Source organism: Cannabis sativa, chromosome 8 (assembly GCF_029168945.1).
Source record: "Cannabis sativa cultivar Pink pepper isolate KNU-18-1 chromosome 8, ASM2916894v1, whole genome shotgun sequence".
In the NCBI taxonomy this organism is placed as follows: Eukaryota; Viridiplantae; Streptophyta; class Magnoliopsida; order Rosales; family Cannabaceae; genus Cannabis; species Cannabis sativa.
This window is the reverse complement of record NC_083608.1, coordinates 24,755,653-24,782,375: the sequence shown is the minus strand read 5'-3', so window position 1 is coordinate 24,782,375 and position 26,723 is coordinate 24,755,653. Positions and strand designations below refer to the sequence as shown.

Genomic DNA, 26,723 nt, shown 5'->3' with positions numbered 1-26,723 from the left:
TGAGGCCGACCACTTATTGTATTTTTTCCCATTATTTTATTCTTTTTAATCCATATATGGATCTTAGGTCTATGGATCTTAATCCTAATATGGTTAGGTTCAACTTAGTTGTATTATTTATGTTCTTCAAGTTGTTCGTGGATGCTAATTTATGGTTTTGGCAGATATTTACATCTTGGGACCATGGTAGTTCAATTGAGTGGGAGCGCTGATCATAGATATGGAATCTATAGCTTCTATAAGTATTTAGAAGTGAAACGATGATTTTCTTCGAGCTTGGCTGAATAGAGATAAATGATTGAGGCCTCATTTCAGTAATTATATTAGTTTACTGAAGTATCATTTATAGGTAGCTAAGTCTTTTAAGGATAAAATACATTGAAGGGTAGAACGGTAATTTGTCCCTATTCAGTGTAGATCATCTATAGAGGATCCTTGACTATTAGGATTGTAACAATGGATAATCATAACGTATCTATATCGTGGTACATATAAAGCGTTCTATATAATTGAGAGTGCTATTCAATTCCAAATCTATAGTGGCGCAAGACGGAATTAATAAGTTAGAGAAATTACTTGGTAAATTCTAAATCTACTTATTGAAAGCTCGGTTATATAGGCCCATGGTCCCCTCACTAGTTGAGATAATACTGCTTGCAGACTCAGTCAATTGGTTTTAATTAATCAATTATAATTCTAAAATTAGATTATGTTTTATTTATGAATTTTCACTAAGCAATGGCTTAATTGTGAAGAAAAGAGATTTTGGGGTCAATTTATCAATTAAGAGACTTTGTATGGTCTAATTAATAAATAATATAATGATAAATTTATTTAATAATTAATTATAATTATTAAATAAATAGTTTTGGCATTTATAGAATTTAATTGGAAAATATAGTATTATTGAAAGAAGAATATGTAGTTGAAAAAAAGTGGCAAAATTGTAACTAGATATTGATCCCTTTAAGTGTACGGCCATTAAGTGATTTTTTGCCCAATATTTTATTCTTTTTTAATCCATATAATTCAACCCAAGCCCTATTAAAACACTATAAAAGGAACATGATGCTCTCATCTCATCCTCTTGTCAACTTGACTATTCAACCTACCAAATCTAGTTTTCATTCTTTGACAACTAGTAGATGAGAGAGTTCCTTCCATAGTGATTTTAGCCTCCTTCATTGTTCTTCACCATATTCGAACACTTAGTGAAAGAGTGTCATGCCCACACATAGCAAGTCAAGTACTCAATCATAGTCAGTAAGACGGTGGTAACCAAACCCAAAGGAGAGAAAGAGATCCACGTTCAGATCTTTTGATGCCATAGATATAAAGAATGTGGTTGTGGTCTTTTGATGACTTGGGTCTAGTTACAACAAAGAGTTCTTAAAATAGCCCAAGTGGATACTGGTCACAGAATACAAAACTCATATTCCATACATAAACATACAGTTTGGTTCCATTGACAGAAAATGGAAATTGAACTTGTCAAAGTCATACTGTATTGTCCAATGTATTCTAGGAAATTGAAATTTAAAATTTCTATTTGGAGTCTAAAATTTAAAGTCAAAGACTTAAATTTATACCAAATAATTCTTGAGTTATTATTCTAGCTTGGACCACCACTACTAATCTAACTCTAAGTTTAAGTTGCCTCTAGTAAACATATACAAGTAGGAGATTTTAAGATCGAGGATTTATATCATTTCGGGATAGAATGTTGGATATATAGTCATTTGCGCCATTCAATTTCATAAGAGAAATTAGAATGACATCATAAGCAGATGATTTATAAACCATTCATCCAATGATATACTATTTAAGCTAATTCAAAATGAAAAAGCTAAGAGAAAAAACTAAAGGATAATTTTGAATAAATAAGAATCCAACGATGTCCCGTTTAGGCAAGTCAAAGTTATTCTTATTTTATAAATCTCTTCATTGTTTCATCTTGTAAACACTAATCTAAGTTGTTATCTTTGGATGTACAACTCAAATGGACCCCTATACTCACCACCATTATCTACTCGAACACACTTCAACTTTCTTCCAGTTTCTCTTTCAATTTTGGCATGAAGTTCTTTGAAAACATCTAGCACATGGTCTTTATATTTTAAAGCAAAAAACCCAAACTTTTTTAGAATGGTCATCGATAAAAATAACAAAATAAAGTGCACCTCTAAGAGTTCTAGTTTGCATAGTACAGACATCAGTGTGAATCAAATCAATAACATTAGATCTTCTAGACGGTGGACGTGTATGAAAAAAAAAAGAAAAAAAAACTCTATGGTGGCGTTTGGTTGGAGGTAATGAAATGGAATGGAAAGGAAAGGAAACAATCTCTATTCTATTCCTTTGTTTGGTTGCATATTAAAGTGTTGGAATGTCATTCTAATGGAATGGCCTTTCCACCATTTTGGTGGAATGACAATTCTATTTTGAAATGGAAGGAAAAACCATTCCAATGCATGATGAGAAAAAAATCAATAATTTTTTTATCATTTTTTTTTTATGTATTTTAAATTTTATTCCATTCTATTTCTATTCTCACTCCCATTCACATTCTCATTCTTATATTTTCATTCCTCCCAACCAAACGCTATCTTAAGTGTTTTTCCAGCTAAGCAATGATCTTAAGTTTTAAGAAGCGTACCTTAAAAATTTGTAAGAATTATTTTCTAACAAGAGTTTGAAGTCCTTTCTCCCTAATATGATCGAGCCTCTAGTGCCAATGATCAATGCTTGTATCTTTCTGAACAACATTAATCTCTCTTTTCTATAGCTTAGCTTCCGTGATATAGAGAGTATTCATTTTCTTTTCTCTCACCACTACAAGAGAACCATTGGTGAGCTTCCATTTAATTTCACCAAACTAATTTATGAACCCCTCATCATCAAGTCTTCCAATAGATATCAAGTTGATCAGGTGAATTTTTGGAACATGCCTACATCTTTGAAAATCAATTTTCTACCAACACTAGTTTCTAAGAAAATATCTCTAATACCCACAATATTCGATGCACCACTGTTTCTCATTCTGACATTCCTAAAGTCACTAGTAGTATAGGAAGTGAAGAAATCACTACGATCAATAACATGGAGTGAAGCACCAGAATCAATCACCCAACTGCAATCTTGGGTTGCAAGACTAACACATCCATCATTACATACAATGACAACATCACTTTCAGTGGAAACTGTATTAGTCTCTTTTTCATTTTTCTTCCATTGATTCTACTCTCTTTTCAATATTCTTCAATCATTTATTAGATGGTCTGGCTTATTACAATTATAACACTTGATATCTTTTCGAGACTTGGATCTTTTTTTAGAACCATGTTGATTTCTAGTTTGACTTCATCCCCACCTTTCATGCTTTTAAGTAACAAGAGCCCTTGAAGAAGAAGAAGAAGAAGAAGATTCACCTTTTCCTTTTGGCCTCTTCATTAAGCAAATTATCTTTAGCCAAATCCAAGGTCAAAGTCCCTTTAGGTGTGGAATTAGAAACCACTATCACAAAAGTTTTCCAACTGTCAGGTAAAGAACTAAGGGTGATGATGTTTTCATCTCATCATCCATATACATCTTCACGGTAACTAACTGGTTTGTAAAACTTTGAAATTGACTTGTACTTCAAATTTAAAAATTTTCTAAGTAGAGAAAGTTTATTACCAGTTTTTCTTTTTGCAAAGAGATTTTTGCTTTTTCCGAACAACATCAGCTCTGGTTTATTAGATTTATGCTCATGAAGATTTATATTCATCGTCTAATATAGGCAATGGCTTTTATATGTTGAACGTCCCATTCCTCATCATCTAATTTAGATGGCTTCTCACTACCTCTAATATGTTTGTATAAATATTTACAATAGAGCAAATCTTCCATCAATTGCTTCGAAACAGAATAATTTGATAAGTTCAATTTCATCATTCCATTTGATTCATCCATTTTTTAACACACGAATTCAATACCAATCAACTTTGACTCTGATATCACTTGTTGGGAAAAGTTATTATAATTAATTACAATATTTTTCTTTTTTTTTCTTATGTAAAAAATAGGATACTTATCAAATAACACAATTAATAATACTAAATATCAACCAAAGCATGTAAGCACTAGAGTGAAAGGTTCATACTACACCTACTCAGTCATAGTTTTAGAGTGAAAGGTTATCAATGACCTTGAGAATTTAATGAGTTGTTGGTGTAAGGACATAGTAGTAATTTCATCAAAATAATCAACATGGATCTTGTTGAATTATACTTTATAACTTTTTAGTAGTATTTTGTTGGTATTTTTAAAGTATTGCTCTCACCTATATTGCTATTAAAATAGTAAGAGATGAAGTAATAAGAATTAGAGATGTAACTAATTCAATTCTAATGAACTCTGCTGTTCAATTTTCAAGCATTACAATTGTTCTTGATCTTTTCTTTCTACTAATATCTATAATTGAAGTTTAGAGTTCTTTGCTTGTTATGTCTTAACAAGTAATACAACATCTTCTATTGTTGGGAGCTTTTACAAAGATATAAATAGCTTTATTGTATTCAAGACTGACAAAAAATTACATAGACACAGATATACCTGGCACTGCAACTACTTAGAGGGATGAGAAAATAGGGACGCCAGGCAGAGTAGCACCAGCATCTACAATAAATACATTTCCAGAAACATATGCTGAAGAATCATGAATCAAATATCGAACTAGCGATGTCAACGCTGGATCGGAGGTGCCGTATGTTCTTAAAGGGACAGTTTTTTCAGCAACATTGGACAGCCAACCTTTCTTCATCAGTCCCTGTGTTATCTCTGACTTGAAAAGCCCTGGTGAGATTGCATTTACTCTGATCTTGTGTACGCCCAATTCAACCGCCATAACCTGTCAGTCATTTCTCATGCATTACTCTATTAGTGAGGTTCAACACAAGTCATTCTTTTCTTTCGGTACTAAGGTAATCATTACAGTGTATGTAATATCAGCCCACTTATATTTTTATAAGATTTTATTTAGTGGGACTTCAACCCAACCCACTTAAGCTACCCTGCTTCTCAAGTGGCAGCTCACTTTCATCATTCCCTCAAAATAATAATAATAATAATAATTCATACTTGCTATGATTTCACAAGAAACAGTCAACGCTTAATAAGCAGCAGAGACAAAGAAATGTTTTTATATATACCCAAAATATCATCTGCTGCCAAGAATGCACAGCAAGTCAACAAAAGTCATTTGTTATTCATTTAGTAGTCACTTTTTATTTATTTATATAGAACGGAAAGTTACAGGACATTACCTTAGTCAACGTGTTCACACCAGCCTTGGAAGAAGCATAGGCAGCAGCACCAGGCAACTGCCCACGACTAAGACCAGCAATAGAAGAAATGTTAATGACTGATCCTCCATGACCTTTATCACGCATTTGTATACAGACATACTTTGACACCAACCAAGTCCCAGTCAAGTTTGTTTTCATAACGTTGTTCCATTCCTCCTCGGACAAATCCAATGGAGATCTCACATTACCTAAGCAGTACATACATAAATTAGCAACTTTAACTTTCAATTACAGCCAAAGTATTAATACCAAAATTGCTTTTACATTTCAAAGACTATGTTAATGTAGAAATTATATCAGCATTCTATTGTTCAATACTAGTACTACTCCAAGAAACTATAGAACTCTAACATAGTGTAAACAATGACAAACTTGATACATCTCAAAGCTCTCCTCCCTATAAATAACTGGGAAAGTACTCAATTACAGAAATTCAACATATATGCCGAAACTGTTTCAAGGGAAGGAATTCCCAAAACCAAAATTCTCAATTTAACTTTAATAGTTCAACAAATTAAAATGTTCTGCAACTACTGTAATTTTCTCTTTTGTTCTTGTACTTGAACCGTTTTTCACTGCAAAAATAGTAACCCCATTTGAATTCAAACATAGGTTTAAAGATTATCAGTCTTTGATGAAAGCCGTGTGTGTAGTTTGTAAGATTGAATAAGCATAATAAAGAGAAAAAAAACCAAGTAATCGAAATTGAGAGACATAAATCACTTGACTAAATACGAGCTCAGTTGATGAACTTTCAAGGATACAAAATAGAGGAACAAGCAATGGGTTGTATAATAAGACAATAAGAGTAAAGATTAAGAATAACCTCTAATGCCGGCATTGTTAACCAAAGCATCAATCCGCCCAAACGCCTCCCAAGCCCTCTGCACAGATTTCTTTATTGTGGGTCCATCAGCGCACACATCAAGCTCGACTGCCATAGCTCTGACGCTACCCGAAGAAGAAGACGGAGTCGATAGAGAGAGGCTATTGATTTCTTCACACAGGGACTTAAGGCGATCAACGCGACGAGCGGCAGCTACGACGCGGCAACCGGCTTTAGCGAGATCGACACAAAAGTCGCGGCCGAGACCAGAGGAGGCGCCGGTGACCATCACGACCTTCCCCTGAAGGTCCAGCCAAGGCTCCATGTCGTCCAACAATACTTTGCTCGCCATAGCAATACTTTTTACTGAGACGCGAAACTGTGAGGACGACAAAATAAAGGACCATATATTTATAGAGAGCAATTCTGATAAAATTAACGGAAAATTCTAATGGGAGTATGGGACCACAGTATAACTACCTATATCAATAAGGAAATTTGAGTTTCTATACTTTAAAATGAACCCATATCTAAGAAATTTCCTAAATTTATCACATAACAAATTGTGCTACTTTTTCAATTATAACCCTGCCATTTCAATTCACACACATTTTTCCTATCATATCATAATAAATTGTGCATTTAGTTGAGGAAAAAAAATGCATTTTTCATACTCATTTCATTTCAATTATCACTTTTTTTTTACTCTCACCTTCTCTCGACACAGAACTCCGAAGCTAAATTTGAGTTTCTATTCTTTAAAATGCGCCTCATATACTAGTTATGGGAATGCGGAAGCAAAAATAACAAAAGGAATTGTCTGTGTATTTGATATTAAGGAAGAATATGATAGAGTATAGAGGCTTATATAACTCAGCTTGTACAAGAGGTAATTTGTTACTAACAGTAACTAGTTACTAACTAACTAACCAATACAACTCAGCTAACTAACTCTTACCAATCTAAGTTTAATACTCACCCTCAAGATGGAGTATTTTATAGTGTGAATTTTTTGCTTAAAAATACGAATACAATCTCGTAAATAGTTAATACGTGGACTCGGTTCCCGATAAAAAAAAATGATGACGTGTCAATGTATGGTTTTAGTAGAACTATCCTCGCATGACATACACTTGCGAGAAAGTGCGACCAAGACAATGTCTAACATGATTTACATGCTAGAAGCTCCACCACCGTGACCCAAATTGTTCTAAATTTAGGAGATTGATAAAGTGGAAAAGCTCGATATTGATCTCAGAATTATCGACTACACTAACACATCGCATGCAGCTGAAGAAATAATTGAAGTACCCATTGATTCTTTTGATATTTCAAAAGTTTTAAAAATTGGCTCTCAACTACCATATAGTAGTGAGAAAGGCTGGTCACCTTCCTCAAACAGAATTTGGATGTTTTCGCATGAGAACATTCAAACACAGTTGGAATACAGCCCAAGGTCATGTGTCATCGATTGAACATCAAACCTGTGTTAGATAAATTAACAATTAACCCAAGATCTATTTGTATATAACATAGAACACAATAGTAGTATATGATAATTGAGTATGTGTACCTGATTGATCCATAGCAATTATCTTTGATTGATCCACAGCAGTTACTCCAATTTGATAGTGCAATACTATCAACTAAGTCTTCCTCCCTAGATCTCTAAATCAGAAGCAGTTTATTTTCTCTGATTATCAAAAGGTATACAATTGTGATGAGACAATATGTATTTATAGAGTTAGGGAGGGGACTTAGCTACAAAACCCTAGTTGGGCTGGGCCTGCTCATCAAAGGCTTCAGTCAACTAGAAAAGCCCACACTTCTGCTTCACCTAGACTTTACTCACAGATGCTAAGCCCATTAACAATTGATCACCAACAACATGAGCTAACACAGCAAAGAACTATCCAATCAACCCAAGTTTTAATAAAACCAATAAAACTTAATGTAAGCCCAAATAAAAGTCTAACATTCTCCCACTTGGGCTACATTGATTTTAATACATATATATTATATATCAAAATAATTTTGTTTGAAAACGACTCATGGGTTGAACAACAAGAAAACATTTGTGGCCACTTTAAAAACTGATAGTTCTCTGATAGCATCTCAACATACCGGTCCAATTTAACCTTTGATAATGAACTATGACAGTCATATTGTTTTTAGCTCAACAAAAGACATTCATAATCACAAATACCAAAGTATTAAATCGACATGGTCAATAAGTCTAGTAGTGTGGTAAGGAATTATGTTCAACATGTGATCAATTGAAAATAACATAATATCCTTATCAGTCCTCAATTTCACTGATACCGTGATGCTTAATAAATAAGCCAGTGAAATTAAACATACACCACTTAAAATAAGTAAGTGTCACTAAACTTGCTTAAAGAATTAAGCCAACAACATATCATTGTCAATAAGCAAATAAATTTAAAAGACAATGATCACAACAATATGAACCACATGCTTTCAATTCAATCATTCTCGAGAATATAACAAAACATAATTGAAAACATATCCATTCAATAATAAAAAATATTGAAACATAAAATGTAGTTCATAACTTTATTCAGAAAATTATAAATAATAATTTCTAAAAACAAACAAAACAAAACTCCCACTAACCCAAAAGATCAAAAGATTCTAAAATGCCCATATTAACAACATGTTTATTAAACAAAGACGCGCACTTAACCCTTTGGTTAGAGGATCGCCTAACATCGACTCGGTCTTGCAATTTTCAATGACAATGTCTCCTTTCTTGACCAAGTCTCTCGACGGTGAGATACTTTATTTCCATATGTTTAGAAGCACTACTAATCTTGTTATTCTTTGAAAAGAAAACAGCAGCATTATTATCACAATAGATTAGCATAGGTGTGGAAATAGAATCAACCACTCGTATCTCCGAAATAAAATTCTTCAGCCACAAAGCTTGCAAAGATGCCCCATAACATGCAACAAACTCAAAGATACATAGTAGATGATGTGATCAAAGTCCGTTTAACACTCTTCCAAGAAATAGCAAGACTCGCCAAGGTGAAAATATAGCCAAAGTTGACTTTAAATCATCTACACAACCACCAAAATCTGAATCTGAATAACCAACAACTCGAAGATTGTCAACATGCTTATACACAAGCATAAAACTCTTCGTTCTTTGCAAATATCTCAAAACTTTCTTGGCTGCAACCCAATGATCAAGGCCAGGATCGATAAATATCTCCCAAGAACATTTACTACGAAAGCTATGTCAGGTCGAGTGCAAACCTGAGCATACATCAAACTCCCTACTACACTTGCATAAGGGATGTTCTTCATTGCTCCTCTTTCCAAGTCGTTCTTAGGACATTGCTGCTTAGTGAACTTGTCCCCTTTCAGAATAGGAACAGAACCAGCTTTACACAAATCCATGTTGAACCTTTTGAGCACACGATTAATGTAAGCTTCTTGAGATAAGCCAAGAACTTTTCGATTCCTGTCACGATGGATCTCAATCCCCAAAACATAGGATGCCTCTCCAAGATCTTTCATATCAAAATTGGAAGACGAGAAAATTTTTGGTCTCATTTAGTAGTGACAAATCACCGCCGGCAAGTAAAATGTCATCTACATAAAGAACAAGAAAAATATAACGACTCCCACTCGATCTTCATATAAATACACCGATCAAACTTGTTCTCTACGAAACCCGAAACGATGTCACAACCTGGTCAAACTTCAAGTACCACTGGCGAGATGCCTGTTTGAGACCATAAATGGATCGTTTCAACTTGCAAACTAAGTGTTCTTTTCCATTCTCCTTGTAGCCTTCAGGTTGAGACATATAGACTTCCTCATTCAATTCTCCATTCAGAAAAGCAGTTTTAACATCCATTTGATGCAACTCTAAATCAAAATGCGCAACTAAGGCCATAATAATTCTGAATGAATCTTTAGTGGAAACAGGTGAGAAAGTTTCAGTGTAATCAATACCTTCTCTTTGAGTAAAGCCTTTAGCCACTAAACGCGCTTTAAACCTTTCAATCTGTCCCTTTTTATCCCTTTTAGCCTTTAAAATCCACTTACAACCTATTGGTTTAAAACCATCAGGTAATAACACTAGCTCCCATACACCATTTTTCTTCATGGAGTCGATCTCATCATCCGTAGCTGCTAACCATTTTGAAGATTGTGGACTATTAAGTGCTTTACTAAAAGTGACAGGATCCACAAAATGATCAATATCATATTCTCCTTCTCCAAGATAAATAAAATTATCATGACACTTTGTTGACTTCTTTTGTCTCTGAGATCTTCTTAGAGGAGGTACTTCTGGAATAACTTCTCTTTGTTGATCATTGTTTTGAATAACATCTTCCACAACTGGAATTTCTTCAATAACAGGATTCTCATTAACAATAGGAGCTTCATCATTAATAGGCCCTTCATCAATAATAGGACCTTCATCATCTTCGATATCGGGAGCAATGTATTCATCAACAATGGGAGCATTACCAACTGGAGTAGGATGGAGACTACTGTTATCATCTCTTGAAAATGACATAGGAATACAAATTCCTTTAGATGACTCCCCCATTTCAAGAGATGTTGAAGGAATTTTCTCAGCAACATCAAATTCCAAAAATTTAGCAGTCTGAGATTCAACAATTCGCGTACCACGAGTAGGACAGTAAAAGCGATAACCTTTTGAGCGCATTGGATAACCAATGAAATAACAGCGATTTGTTCTCGGATCTAACTTTTTCAAATTAGGAACATAAATCTTTACTTCAGCTGGACAACCCCATACACGAAGATGATTAAGACTAGGCTTCCGCCCAGTCCATAACTCAAAAGGGGTCTTGGGAACAGATTTACTGGGAACACGATTTAAAATATAAGTTGCAGTCATAAGTGCTTCACCCCATAAAAACTCTGGAAGATTTGTTCTACTCATCGTACTTCTAACCATATCCATGAGAGTGCGATTTCTCCTTTCGGAACGCCATTTTGCTCGGAGTGAACCAGGCATAGTGTATTGAGCAACTATACCATTTTCTTGTAAGTACTCTGCAAAAAGCCCCATGTGTTGTCCAGATTCTGTATAACGACCATAATATTCTCCTCCACGATCAGAATGAACAACTTTGATGACTCTTCCTAATTGTTTCTCAACCTCATTTCGAAAAATTTTGAGTTTATCAAGGGCGTCAGATTTTTCTTTAATTAAATAGGTGAATCCATAACGAGAAAAATCATCAATAAAAGTGATAAAATACTTATTTCTGCACAACGTGGTGGAATAAGGACCACTGATGTCCGTGTGGATAATTTACAATAAAGATTGACTGCGATTTGCAGTCTTCTTTCTTGTTTTAGTCAATTTTCCACGAGTACAATCAACACAAGTATCCCAATCAGAAGCATCAAGAGGAGGAAGTATTTCAGATTTAATTAAACGATCAACCCTTTCTCTGGAAATATGACCCAATCTTTTGTGCCATAACAATAAGGATGTTTCCTTAATATGAGGTCTTTTACCCACAGTATTCACAACATTAAAAGAGGAATCTAAAGGAGCCAATGACAACTTGTAAAGACCATCAGAATAAAAGCAATTTCCAATAATTCGAGAGTCAAGCATAATGTCAACATTATCATTTGCAAAATGAAAAGAATATCCTTGTTTAACCAAAAGCGGAAGCGAAACTAAATTCCTTTTAAAAGTAGGAACATAAAAAGTATTGTTCAGAATAATCTTATCACGAGACTGTAATTCAAGAATAAATGTTCCAACATAGATAACGTCAACTCCAACATCATTGCCCACTTTAAGCTTGGACTCCCTCTCACTTGGCTTCCTGAGATCCCTTAGCCCCTGTAAGGAAGCAGAAACATGAACAATAGCACCATCATTTTTATTCTTGAATTTTCCTTTTCCTTTGTTGGGCTTGAGGTGAGAAACATAGTTAGCAGATTCATTCTTCTCCCTTTTAAGCTTGCTTTCTTCAGCTACACACTGAGAAATTAGGTCGGCCGATAGTCCATGTTTGATTGTAAGTGTTGTATAAAATTTGTCTTGATAAAAAAATTTGAAAGAGGCGGGAAGAGCATGAAGAGCTCGATGAATAATGAAAGAGTCAGGAAGAGGAATATTATGATCTTTCAACTTGGACTGAACATTCACCAATTTCAGAATAAAATCTCGCACTCCTTTTAATTCATCATACTTAATGGTGGTCATTTCATCCATAAGATGTCCAGCTTCAGCGTTTTCACCAGTGTCGTATAATTTTTCTACAGCATTGAAAAACTCTTTGGCATTTGTAGTGTCTGGCAAACCACTCAATAGATGTTCAGGAATGGATCTTTTCATAGTAAGAAGACTAAGTCGACTTGACTTTTCCCATTGTGCATGATGAGTTCTCTCAGCAGCTGTACTGGAGTCAGTAAGATCAGCAGGTTTTTCTTCTCGTAGGCACAAGTCCATATCCATTATGCCTAAAGTAAATTCCACATCTCGTTTCCATGTCTTGTAGTTGGAAGCATTCAAAATATGGATGGAAGCATTATTGTTGTTCACAGAAAAGGAGACTGAAAAATTCAAAAATTAAAACTTGAATAAGCAATATGAGCAATGTATTAGAAAATATTGTAGAATCAACTGGTCATTATAAACTCCCCTTTGGGGTGAGAATATAACACACACATGATTTACCTTCATGAAGTTAACAACAAAGAAAAAATACATATCATTTAAGAATTTTATTACCTTTGGGCAAATAAATTTCTTAAAAATATGTATTAATTCAAGCAAAAAATAATAATAAATTTATATATTTAAATTATTACCTTTGGGCAAATAATTAAAATATATACATTTAATATTAACTCACTTCATGGAATGTGAACTAATATATGTAAATACTACCTTTGGGCAAGTAATTACACATATAGTCAACCAAAAATATAATATTTTCTTCAACATGTGAAATTTGGTGATAAAACAATCATTGAAAATTAATAATTTTCAACCAAATTTCCAAAAGAGATTTATAATTGCTTATATTATATTGATAATAAAAAAAATAAAGTGTCCACCATAACACATTATTTTTATATCAAATGATCAAGTTTTATAACTTTAGAACAACAATTAATGGAAATATGTGAAATAAAGAATATTGGTGGAGATTACATAGTCAAGATAAATTAAATAAGAGAGTGACTATGTTTTATGGAACGAGAAGAAACTCAAAAAATTTTCTATGATTGACAAATTTCGAAAAATTATCAAAAAATTATTTTTAATAATTTTTTAACTACATAATTATCATTAAAATAATAATAATTATTAAACGGAGTCAAAAAATTAATTAAAAATCATAGAAAAATCGGAAATTAAATTCTAAGCACGCTGGAAAAAAAAAACGTCGAAAAACGACAACTCACGAGGCCGCACGCGCCCCCACGCGCCACCTGCGCGAGTGGGCTTCGCGGCTGGGCTGCTCCTTCTTCCTCCAGCGGGTCCTGCAATTCGGGTCACGTGACCCGGTTCAGCCAGTCGGGTCTGCAAGCGGTTTTCCGGCCAAAAATCGACGAAAAGATGGGGATTTTGGATGGGTTTCGATCGGGAATCAATTTCTAGTTGTTTTACACTATTAATTTCGTGTATTAAAAAATAAATGGGTAGATCTATGGCTAAAATCAATCCCAAAATTGAAGAACCCAACAAAAAAAAAAAAAATTGTAATGCCAATCTTAGTTTAAATCCGAAATTAATTATGTAGAAACATTCTTAAACAATTGATAATGAGTTATCTATTATCAATTTTAGATCAAAAACTATAAAATTAAAAAACACAAATTATAATTTCATATTATAATCATATAAACCCTAAAACTTTAAATTTAAAATTCTCTTAATATACACAATGATTTTATGCATATAATATATCAATTGAAAGAGAATTTAACGATCAATAAAACCCCTAAAGTTTTAAGATTTATAAACAAAAAATTGCACATAAAATAATAACGAAATTGATATGAAATTATGGATAATTAACATATACAAATTAATTATACTAATTATAGGTTCTAAATCATATACAATAGGCAATCTGATACCACATGTTAGATAAATTAACAATTAACCCAAGATCTATTTGTATATAACATAGAACACAATAGTAGTATATGATAATTGAGTATGTGTACCTGATTGATCCATAGCAATTATCTTTGATTGATCCACAGCAGTTACTCCAATTTGATAGTGCAATACTATCAACTAAGTCTTCCTCCCTAGATCTCTAAATCAGAAGCAGTTTATTTTCTCTGATTATCAAAAGGTATACAATTGTGATGAGACAATATGTATTTATAGAGTTAGGGAGGGGACTTAGCTACAAAACCCTAGTTGGGCTGGGCCTGCTCATCAAAGGCTTCAGTCAACTAGAAAAGCCCACACTTCTGCTTCACCTAGACTTTACTCACAGATGCTAAGCCCATTAACAATTGATCACCAACAACATGAGCTAACACAGCAAAGAACTATCCAATCAACCCAAGTTTTAATAAAACCAATAAAACTTAATGTAAGCCCAAATAAAAGTCTAACAACCTGGATATGCGAGGAGTATGAAAAAAGCGCTGTAAAAAGTGTTGTTTGGTTTTGTGCCCTAAATAAAACCTATTTCAATATAATCAGATTTATTAATTAATAAAAGATCAGAAATTGCTTTTATGTTGCATGGTTCACATGATTTATTTCATGATTATACTTAATATATAAATTCTATTAAGTCCAGAACATATGTAAATATAGATATTTGTTCATGATTATAGTATCATCAGCATAATGGAATATAATCATGATTGTATGTTCAAAAGTTTAATTCCCATGATTTGTTAGTTCACTTGATTTAGACTGACATGATAATCGACGATAAGGTATACTTACACATTGGATAAGTGTTATGTCCTTATCAGGCTATTGGTAAAGTTTACCAGTATTGGATGTATGGAGTATACATTGGAAGGGACTGATATTGATCTTGGATAAAATATCATAAACTTACCGTTATATCTTTCTAAGTCAATATCAATGGTTGATCTTAGGTCTATGAGTCTTAATCCTCATATGGTTAGGTACTTAGGTTCAACTTAATTGTATTATTTATGTTCTTCAAGTTGTTCGTGTATGATAACCTATAGTTCTGGCGAATATTTATATCTTGGGAACATGGTAATTTAATTGAGTGGGAGCACTAATCATAGATATGGAATCTATAGCTTCTATAAGTATTTAGAAGTGAAACGATGATTTTCTTCGAGCTTGGCTGAATAGAAATAAATGATTGAGACCTCATTTCAGTAATTATATTAGTTTACTGAAGTATCATTTATAAGTGGCTAAGTGTTTTAAGGATAAAATACATTGAAGGTGGAACGGTGAATTTGTCCCTATTCAGTGTAGATCATTTATAGAGGATCTTTGACTATTAGGATTGTAACAATGGATAATCATAACGTATCTATATCGTGGTACATATAGAGCGTTCTATATAATTGAGAGTGTTATTCAATTCCAAATCTATAGTGGCGCAAGACGGAATTAATAAGTTAGAGAATTTACTTAGTGAATTTTAGATCTACTTATTGAAAGTTCAGTTATATAGGCCCATGGTCCCCTCACTAGTTGAGATAATACTGCTTGCAGACTCAATCAATTGATTATAATTAATCAATTATAATTCTAAAATTAGACTATGTCTTATTTATAAATTTTCACTAAGCAATGGCTTAATTGTGAAGAAAAGAGGTTTTGCGGTTAATTTATTAATTAAGAGACTTTGTATGTTTAATTAATAAATAATATAAATGACAATTTTATTTGATAATTAATTATAATTATTAAATAAATAGTTTTGACATTTATAGGATTGAATTGGAAAATATGGTATTATTGAAAAAAAAATAAGTGGTTGGAAAAAGTGGCAAAATTGTAACTAGAAAGTGGTCCTTTAAGTGGACGACACTTAAGTGATTTTTTGCCCAATATTTTATTCTTTTTTAATCCATATAATTCAGCCCTAAGCCCTAGTTAAAAACTATAAAATGAAGATGATGCTCTCACTCATCCACTTGATGCCTTCAACCAAATCAAACCTAGTTTTCTCTGTCAGACAATTAGTAGATGAGAGAGTTCCTTCCATAGTGATTTCAGCCTCCTTCATTGTTCTTCACCATATTCGAACCTTGAGTGATAGAGTGTCATGCCCACACATAGCAAGTCAAGTACTCAATCATAGTGAGTAAGATGGTGGTAACCAAACCTGAAGGAGAGAAAGAGATCCAGGTTCAGATCTTGATAATGCTCTGCGATAGAAAGGAATTAAGGGCTAGAGATCTTGAACGGAATGAGTCATTATATTCTACTGCAATCAAGGTAAGATTTTCTTAAACCCTTATGTGTGTTATTTCATTGTTTTAGATATATTCATATTTAGGATGTTAATTCAACATACTTGTTAGTAAATTTAAATCTTGGTAAAATATTCTCAACAACTCACCTCAGAGCTATGGTAATGATTTACTTTCATGTAATATGTATTTAAAACGATGAATATTATTTTTGTGTTGATTTGGATGTGTTAATGTTGGTTTATGTGTTATTTGATGAATGTATGTGAATTATGAAATTTTTCCATGAAAATAATTTTATTTTCATTCTGAAAATATTTTATTTGGATTCTTTGTGAAAAATTAAGCAACTTTGGTTTTTTACAGAACTCGATTCCAATAAAAATTCACAAAGTTATGAAGGTTTGATTTTTTTTTCCAGGTTCATAGGTGTCGAGCATGGTGCTCGCACGCACCAGGTACTTCGAACAAGGAAGCCTCTCCGTATGCGTGTCCTAGACAATTTTTTGTTTGAAGCCGTTGATGCTCCCTCGCTCAGACACGCATGCGCACGTCCAAGGCTGCAGCTCGCCCACGAAAACCCTGCAAATGCCAAGATTTCTCGACGCAGGGCCCTGTAGCAAGCTTCATCCACGCGTGCCCATGGCTGCTTGTAGCTTGTCTGGGCTGCACGTCCAGCCTCCTAGGCAACCACTCCCCTAATGTAATTTTTGTGGGATTTTCCCATAAATTTTGAATTTTTCTAATTTTCAAACTCTAATTTCAAAATAATATATTTTTAATATATTTAATATATTTACCGAGATTTTTAGAGAACCAGTTATAATAAAATAAAACTAAAAAGGTAAATATTTTAGAAAAAGAAACAAGAACAACACACAAATTTTTTACGTGGTTAGGGCGTTAACAAGCCTTAGTCCACCAGTCAATATTATTATATTTTTGGCTAAAAAACCCTCTAAGAATACAATGAGTATAAGTTCTCAGTTTTTGCATGAGCAAATATTGTAAGAGAATTCAACCCCTAGTCCAAAGGATTCATGGGGTATTTATAGTATTATGAGAATTATACTTGGTTTATTTTTTCCCTCTAATGGGGAGTTTACATAAAAAATACATAAGATGGGGCTGTTTTTTTGAAGCCCAGCCCACGAAAGGGTCGATCTGCTGACTAGGCAGATGGGATACGATTAAGTTGTCAATATGTGTCCTATAATTATGGGTAATTAATTATGAATTAATTACTTGATCTTTATTTTAAGCAATTTCCCATTTTAGCTTGATACTGTTGGGTTTTATGCCCTAAATAAAACTCATTTCAATATAATCAGATTTACTTATTAATATAGATCAGAAATAACATTTAATGTTGCATGGTTCACATGATTTATTTCATGATTATATGTACATAATGTATAAATTCATCTGAAACCCTTTTCACATACTTGATCCTGTTTATTGTGCTGTCAACACATTGGAAAGTAAACATGACTATGTGAATAAAGTTTCCTAGATTTATCAGACACAGGGTTTTACTGATATGATAATCTACAACAAGAGTTTACTTGTATTTGGAGAAATACTATGTTCTTTCCAGAACATTGGTTAAAGTAAAGCTCAGGTTGGATGCATGGAGTATGCATCGGAAGGGACCGATATTGAACTTTGACTTAGATTTAATTAAACTTACTGTAGAATCTATTCAAGTCAATATCGCCAAGTTGATCCTAGATCAAATGATCTTAATCCTGTTATGATTAGGCTCAATCTTGAAAGGCTATTCGTGTTCTTTGATTTGTTAGTTAAGCCTACTTTTAGGTCAGGGTGATACGTACATTACGGTAGTGCAATTGAGTGGGAGCGCTAGCATAAACATGGAATCTATAGCTTCTATCTGGCGAATAGTAAGCAAAGGATGATTTCCTTCGAGCTTGACCAAACGAAAATAAATGGTGGAGACCTCATTTCACATAAGCTGAAATATCATTTATACGTGGTCAAGTGTTTTAAGGATAAAATACATAGTAGGGTGTTACGGTAATTTAATCCCTTTACTGTGTAGATCATTCATATAGAGGATAATTGATCACATTAGGATTATAACAATGGATAACTAATGATGTGTCTATATGGTGGAACATATAGAGCATTCTATATACTGAGAGTGCAATTCTAAGTTCTATGCGTGGATTCAACGAAGAATTAATAAGTTAGTGAATTTTAGTGCTAAATTCTTGATCTACTTATTGGAAGCTCGGTTATATAGACCCATGGTCCCCCCACTAGTTGAGATAATATTGCTTGTAAGACTCATGTAATTGGTTTTGATTAATCAATTATAATTCTCAAATTAGACTATGTCTATTTGTGAATTTTTCACTAAGTAAGGGCGAAATTGTAAAGAAAGAGTTTATAGGGGCATATTTGTTAATTATGATACTTTGTATGGTTCAATTAATAAATATGATAAATGACAATATTATTTAATAATTATTTATAGTTATTAAATAGTTAGAATTGGCATTTAAATGGTTGAATTAAGAAATTGACATTTTTGAGAAAATCAGATACAAAAGGTGTTAAAATTGCAAAATTGCAAAAAGCAAGGCCCAATCCACTAAGTGTATGGTCGGCCACCTATTGTAGGTTTTTAAGTTGATTTTTTCATTATTTTAATGCCATATAATTCAAATCTAACCCTAGTGGAATGATATAAATAGATAGTGAAGGTTTCAGGAAAATTACACTTTTCTTCAGACTTCTGAATCAGAAAAACTGAGCCTTCTCTCTCCCTATCTGGCTGACCACTCCCTCTCTTCTTCTTCAATATTTCGAAAACCTTAGTGTATGAGTAGTGCCCACACACATCAAGTGATACCTCAATCATAGTGAGGAAGATCGTGAAGAAAGATCATCAGCAAAGGAGTTTCAGCATCAAAGATTCAGAGAAAGAGATCCAGGTTCAGATATTGATAATGCTCTGCTACAGAAAGGAATCAAGGGCTAGATATCTGAACGGAAGGAGTCATTTAATTGCGCTGCACCCAATGTAAGGTTTCTTAAACTTTATATGTGTTTATTTCATCGTTTTAGAAAGTTCTTATTTAGGATGTTAATAAACATACTTGTGAGTAGATCTAAGATCTTGGTAAAATAATTTCCAACAGATACAACCTTCTATCGAGTATGTGTTTTAGCTTGTTTGTAAGTTTTCAAAACCTATTATTACTTGATTGCAAATAGCCATGGTTACTTTTTGCCAGATCTAATGATCTGATGGCTCCCTTGGTCAAGTTAATAATTTGTAACAGGTATATTTACAATCTTCTTTCATCTGTGTATGACCTAGCAACATGATAGGACCCATCCAAAGTGTGCCTGTGTGAGCCTATGTGTTTAATTTGATTATAGATACATATAGGTTGTTGTTGCTAAAATAAATTATCATAGTTCTTGATAGAATTTATTTATGCCCATTTAGTTATTGGGCTTATTCAATTAATAACAGTTGTTCTTATTAAGGTTAAATTCCTCTCTTTTTGGCCTTGTGTGAGAGTTGGGAGCCATAGAAGTGGGTACGACATACTGAACCCAGCACCCCCTCACATGAACCACCCCAATTGTGAAGGCCCATTTGCCTCATTTGAACAACTGTACTAGGTTAATTACACTAGTTTAACCTAATAAAATTGATTAGCAACATAATTAATTTCATTTATTTTGAAATTAATTTAAGAAAATTATAGTTTAAAGAATTTTTTATTCTAAGCTAAACTATATGTATTTTCTTGTATTTAATTAAATATAGAATTATAACCATCTAGATTCTTTCTGGAACTTAATTTAAATTTTTCATTAAATATTCTTATTTAAGTTGATATTTAGTTATCTACAACTAACCAACTTAAATCTGAATATCTTTTGAATTTCAAATTTCAAAATTAAGTTGAGGAATTTTAGGCATTGGTTATTAAGATTCTTTAGATATTTTTTAAGTTAATATCTTTTCGAATATTAACTTAAAATGGAATATTTTTGAATTAAGTGGTTACAACTTAATTTTTGATATTTAATTAAATTTAAATTTGAAAATATTTAAGTTCTAGATTTTTTCTAATACAACTTAAATTAGATTTTTTTCAAATTTTGTGGAAAAGATACTTAGTCAAATAAGATATTTTCTAGATAGTTATTTCTAGACTACTTATTATTTCTTATATTAAATAGGAAAATATTATACATTGTGAAATTAATTATTTATATAATTAATTTTGGTACAATTTATTTTAAGTATATTTTTCCTAGTATTAAACTAGAGATTAATAATTAAGCCTTCTCTACACTTAATTATTTATTTCTTGAATTTAATACATTTAATTAATTTGAAAAATTAAATATCTAAGTTGATTTTCATCATGATACTTAAATATTTCTTTTTCATGAAATTTAATTAAATAGAAAATTATTTTTAGTTGAAATTTATTTTTTCAACTAAATTTAAATAATTTTCAAAATATATTTTTTCTTTGTTTTATTAATCAATTTTCGAAATTGCATTTCTTAAATGCTAGAATTTCGAATTTTATCTTGAAAAATAGATTAAGTTGTAAATTAATTATTTATTTTAATTAATTCTTGGATCAACTTAAATCAATGATTTTTTCATTTATTGATTAATTTAAAATAAATTGAATTAAAGTATATTATTAGAAATTGAATTAATTAGTCAAAGGAAAATCTAGATAGATGATATTTTTGCTTGAAGTATTTTTCTAGTGTATTTAATTAAATAGAAAATTAATATTTAAGTTGATTTTCATCATCATACTTAAATATTTGAAATTTTTCTTATATATTTAATTAAATAGGAAAATTATATTTTTTGTTGTAAATTAATTTTATTAATTAATTTTGGGCCAACATTAAATTAGAATAATTTTTCCAGGATTAATTTTTTATATTAACATACATTTTCGAAAATTGTATTCTTAAATACTTTAATTTTTCGAAATGCAATATATATTTATAGAAAATTAAATTTGAGTTGTAAATTAATTTATATTAATTTTGTAACAACTTAAATTGAATATTTTTCTAAATATTTATTGGAAATTATTACTAAGATGGAAATAATTCATGTTATTTTTATATCCATCTAAGTAAAATTTATAAATATTAAATTAAAATTTATATTTAGAATTTTTCATTCTAAATTGGAAATTTTAAATAAATATATATTTAAAATAAATAAATTAAATAAAGAGAATCAAAGAAAATACAACTCACTTTAAATAATGAGCTTGATTATTATTAAGATATTCGATCTCCATTGTTGGTCTTACAAAAGTTAAATGTTTTCAATATAACCTCGAGATGCTAGACTTCGTCCCCCTATGGATGGTTATTCGTTGAACGCATTTAACACCGTAAGATTTCATTCGATAAGTGTTTTGTAAGTTTTCGTCTCTATTAGACTCTCCCCTACGGTGACTACTTAGAGATAAACTTATGAAACATGAAACAATGGTAGAGGCTCATAAAATGAGAATAACCTTGACTCTCGCCTACCGGGACAACGTTGGATTCTTATTTTGATCGAATAAAAGGTTGCTAGAATGGTTTCTATTTTAGATGAGCTGACAACTCTATTCAATAAATGATGCTTTGACTCTCGCCACAGGGACCTTTGTATCAGTTTGTTGAAAACCTTGGAAAATATTTACGATTGTATGTTTTAGTATTTTCACTAGTCATTCCTACTTGCTATATGTTTATAATTTCTGAATTGTGTATGAATTTATATTGAACCATGTTATTTTCTGTTATTAAGTTGTAGTTTAATTTCGAATCTTCATTGTTGGTCTAACATGTTTGTTTTTCTAATGAGATAAATTCCTAATGGATTTTCACCATTAGACATACATAATAGTGTAAGATCTCGAAAGATAAGTATTGTATATGCGACATCTAACTGTTCATCAATTGATGACACCTTAGACTAGTATTTTTACAATATGAAACAAGAAGATTACATAAATAAGATTACTTTGTCTTTCGCTAATCGAAGCATTGTTGGATTCTTATTTATAAACGAAATTATCCTAATTCCTCTTAGCTTATTCATTTCGAATTAGCTTTAAAAACATATCATTGGATGAATGGTCTATAAATCATTTCATTATATTTTCTCTTAAGAAATTAAATGACGCATATGATTATAATCCCGAAATTCTATTCCCAATTGATATAAATCCTCAATCTTAGAAATCTCCTACTTGTATGGGCAAATCTGACTTAGAGTTTGTATTAGTAGTGGTGGTCCAAGAAAGAATTACTCATTATATTTGGTTGAATTTAAGTCTTTGACTTTAATTTTAGAATCCAAACAGAAATTTTCTTATATTTCTAATTCCAGAATACAATACAGTTACACTTTCTCAAGTGTTTAATATCCATCTTCTATTAATGGATTAAAACTGTATGGAATATGAGTTAGGTATTCTGTGACCAGGATCCACTTGCAGTATTCTAAGAACTCTTTGATGTAACTATACCTAAGTCATCAAAAGACACTACCACATTTTTTTTTAATCTATGGCATTTGTATCTTGTTCATAGTGGATTTAACAAGATCAATCTCTGCAAAGAGTTAATATGCCTATATCCACTAAAAGTAGTTCATCTCATTCGCAGATGGATGTACATTCAGGGGTGGATATGAGTTTTTCGTTGTATTCTTAAAACGATAACTCTAGATTATACCTTTTAGCAAGAAATTTGAAATGTTTGAAAAATTTCATTAATTTCTAGCAATGGTTAAAACCATTAAGGTAAGTGGTTAAAGATCTTGCGAACTGATAGGGGTGGAGAAATAGTTAGTAGATATGCAGTTCAAAGATCATTAAATTGATTTTTTGAATTATATCCAAACTTACCTCCCCAGAAATTTCAAGTTGCATATTGATGATTAGTTACTAGTCGTTGCCTAAATCCTTCTATGGTAATACAATTTCATAATGATGTAATGGTTGGGTACTTAATGTAAATCATTACTAGATTCATGGATGACCTAACCAAAATCTTAAGAAAAGCTAGAACTGTTAACCATGGTTTCTTAGCTATTCTAAGTGATTAGGGGTGGACCATCCCATTGTCAATAGATAAGAAAGTGTTTGTTCAAACAAATACTACTTTTCTAAGAAAATGACTAAGTCTGAAAAACAAGTAGCAAATAAAGTAGATATTTATTTCTTGATTCCAAAAGTGTTCTATCATCTTATATAACATATGATGATCCCACTGCCTCTGTTGTCTTGTCACAACCGAAGAGATCAATACCATTTTCTTAGACATAATTCACGGTACCTTGTCATAGTGGGAGAGTTTCTAGGAACTCACCTTCTTATGACTTGGGAGACACTAGTGATTAAAATCCATTGTGAGTTTAAACAAGTAATGGATTGTCAAGATAAGAAACTAAGAAGAAAGCCAATAAAACTATGGTTTAATCCATTCGCATGGAGTAACCTAAAGTTTTCTATTACAAGGACATAAAAGGAAATTTTCGTTTATAAGTCCATTCAATGGACATAACAAAACTTCCTGTTCCTAGTATTATAGGTTTGAGTTTATCTAAACCTATGGCTTGTGGTATACCTGGTAATTACTTACTCTAATGTAAGCAACTTACTTTAGTGAGATGCTAAGAATTTTCTTTCTAATGGCAATCTATAGAAGCTTCACAACTTCTTAGACATAGATTTTATTTATCTAAGGAAAAGTCTCAACTATTCCAGAAAAGATAAAGCCATGAAAGAATTTCTTATATCAACAGTGAGAGGTCTTAAATATGCTTTTGTATGCCTTAGACCAGACACCTGCTGTTGAGTGGGAGTAATGAGTAGGTATTATATTAATCCAGGAGAAGAACATTGGAAGACAATCAAGTAAATCCTAAGATTAAGAAGAGGAACTATATGTTAGTCTATAAGGGTGTGTTTAAAACTCTTAGACTACACCATATCAGATTTCAAAATTTGCCTATGTGCTAGTAAATATTTCTGATAAGATGGTGGTTACTCTGGGGGTGGAATAGTGATTTTGGAGAAGTGTAAAAACCTATCTGAAGTCTCTAGGTCTACCAGAGAGGGACTAAATGTTAAGGTTGCAGGAAAGGTACTTATTCAGTCTAAGGAAAGTTCTATACATTTTTGGCATCATTCCAAATTGCCTTAAACTACTAGTGTTAATTTCCTGATTAACCAAAAGTAGTTGCCAAAGATATAGAATCCAGTATCCCAAGAGAGTAGACATATAGAGAGGAATTTCACATTATCAATGATTTTGTGATTAAAGGAAGAGTAATAGTGGAGAAAAGATTGTGGTTAATTCAACCTTTCAGATCCTATTACGAGGAGTTTACTACTACTACACTTGATTTGTATATCAAGGTGTTGAGATTATTTGAAACACACTTTTTGTTTTATATTAGTGCAAGTGGGAGTTTGTTGGGTTTTATGCCCTAAATAAAACTCATTTCAATATAATCAGATTTACTTATTAATATAGATCAGAAATAACATTTAATGTTGCATGGTTCACATGATTTATTTCATGATTATATGTACATAATGTATAAATTCATCTGAAACCCTTTTCACATACTTGATCCTGTTTATTGTGCCGTCAACACATTGGAAAGTAAACATGACTATGTGAATAAAGTTTCCTAGATTTATCAGACACATGGTTTTACTGATATGATAATCTACAACAAGAGTTTACTTGTATTTGGAGAAATACTATGTTCTTTCCAGAACATTGGTTAAAGTAAAGCTCAGGTTGGATGCATGGAGTATGCATCGGAAGGGACCGATATTGAACTTTGACTTAGATTTAATTAAACTTACCGTAGAATCTATTCAAGTGAATATCGCCAAGTTGATCCTAGATCAAATGATCTTAATCCTATTATGATTAGGCTCAATCTTGAAAGGCTATTCATGTTCTTTGATTTGTTAGTTAAGCCTACTTTTAGGTCAGGGTGATACGTACATTTTGGGAACACGGTAGTGCAATTGAGTGGGAGCGCTAGCATAAACATGGAATCTATAGCTTCTATCTGACGAATAGTAAGCAAAGGATGATTTCCTTCGAGCTTGACCAAACGAAAATAAATGGTGGAGATCTCATTTCACATAAGCTGAAATATCATTTATACGTGGTCAAGTGTTTTAAGGATAAAATACATAGTAGGGTGTTACGGTAATTTAATCCCTTTACTGTGTAGATCATTCATATAGAGGATAATTGATCACATTAGGATTATAACAATGGATAACTAATGATGTGTCTATATGGTGGAACATATAGAGCATTCTATATACTGAGAGTGCAATTCTAAGTTCTATGCGTGGATTCAACGAAGAATTAATAAGTTAGTGAATTTTAGTGCTAAATTCTTGATCTACTTATTGGAAGCTCGGTTATATAGACCCATGGTCCCCCACTAGTTGAGATAATATTGCTTGTAAGACTCATGTAATTGGTTTTGATTAATCAATTATAATTCTCAAATTAGACTATGTCTATTTGTGAATTTTTCACTAAGTAAGGGCGAAATTGTAAAGAAAGAGTTTATAGGGGCATATTTGTTAATTATGATACTTTGTATGGTTCAATTAATAAATATGATAAATGACAATATTATTTAATAATTATTTATAGTTATTAAATAGTTAGAATTGACATTTAAATGGTTGAATTAAGAAATTGGCATTTTTGAGAAAATCAGATACAAAAGGTGTTAAAATTGTAAAATTACAAAAAACAAGGCCCAATCCACTAAGTGTATGGCCGACCACCTATTGTAGGTTTTTCAGTTGATTTTTTCATTATTTTAATGCCATATAATTCAAATCTAACCCTAGTGGAATGCTATAAATAGATAGTGAAGGTTTCAGGAAAATTACACTTTTCTTCAGACTTCTGAATCAGAAAAACTGAGCCTTCTCTCTCCCTATCTGGCTGACCACTCCCTCTCTTCTTCTTCAATATTTCGAAAACCTTAGTGTATGAGTAGTGCCCACACACATCAAGATATACCTCAATCATAGTGAGGAAGATCGTGA

The 26,723-nt window shown here is 32.0% G+C and overlaps 1 protein-coding gene across 1 annotated transcript; it reads right to left on the bottom strand.

Moving 5' to 3' along the window:
- Positions 1-4,353: 4,353 nt before the first annotated feature.
- On the bottom strand, positions 4,354-6,765 carry LOC115701268 (uncharacterized). The gene is made up of 3 exons (XM_030629018.2): positions 6,172-6,765; positions 5,304-5,533; positions 4,354-4,888 (listed from the first exon to the last, which is right to left on the bottom strand). Exons 1-3 carry the CDS (start codon positions 6,521-6,523, stop codon positions 4,610-4,612), a joined length of 861 nt encoding a protein of 286 aa, XP_030484878.2. The 5' UTR covers positions 6,524-6,765; the 3' UTR covers positions 4,354-4,609.
- Positions 6,766-26,723: the final 19,958 nt, after the last annotated feature.

Excerpts from the sequence above, each read along its gene's own strand:
- LOC115701268 (XM_030629018.2), bottom strand. The coding sequence starts at position 6,523 with ATGGCGAGCAAAGTATTGTTGGACGACATGGAGCCTTGGCTGGACCTT. Across the intron at positions 5,534-6,171 it reads TAACAATGCCGGCATTAGAG|GTAATGTGAGATCTCCATTG; the intron begins GTTATTCTTAAT and ends TGTACTGCTTAG. Across the intron at positions 4,889-5,303 it reads GTGTGAACACGTTGACTAAG|GTTATGGCGGTTGAATTGGG; the intron begins GTAATGTCCTGT and ends AATGACTGACAG.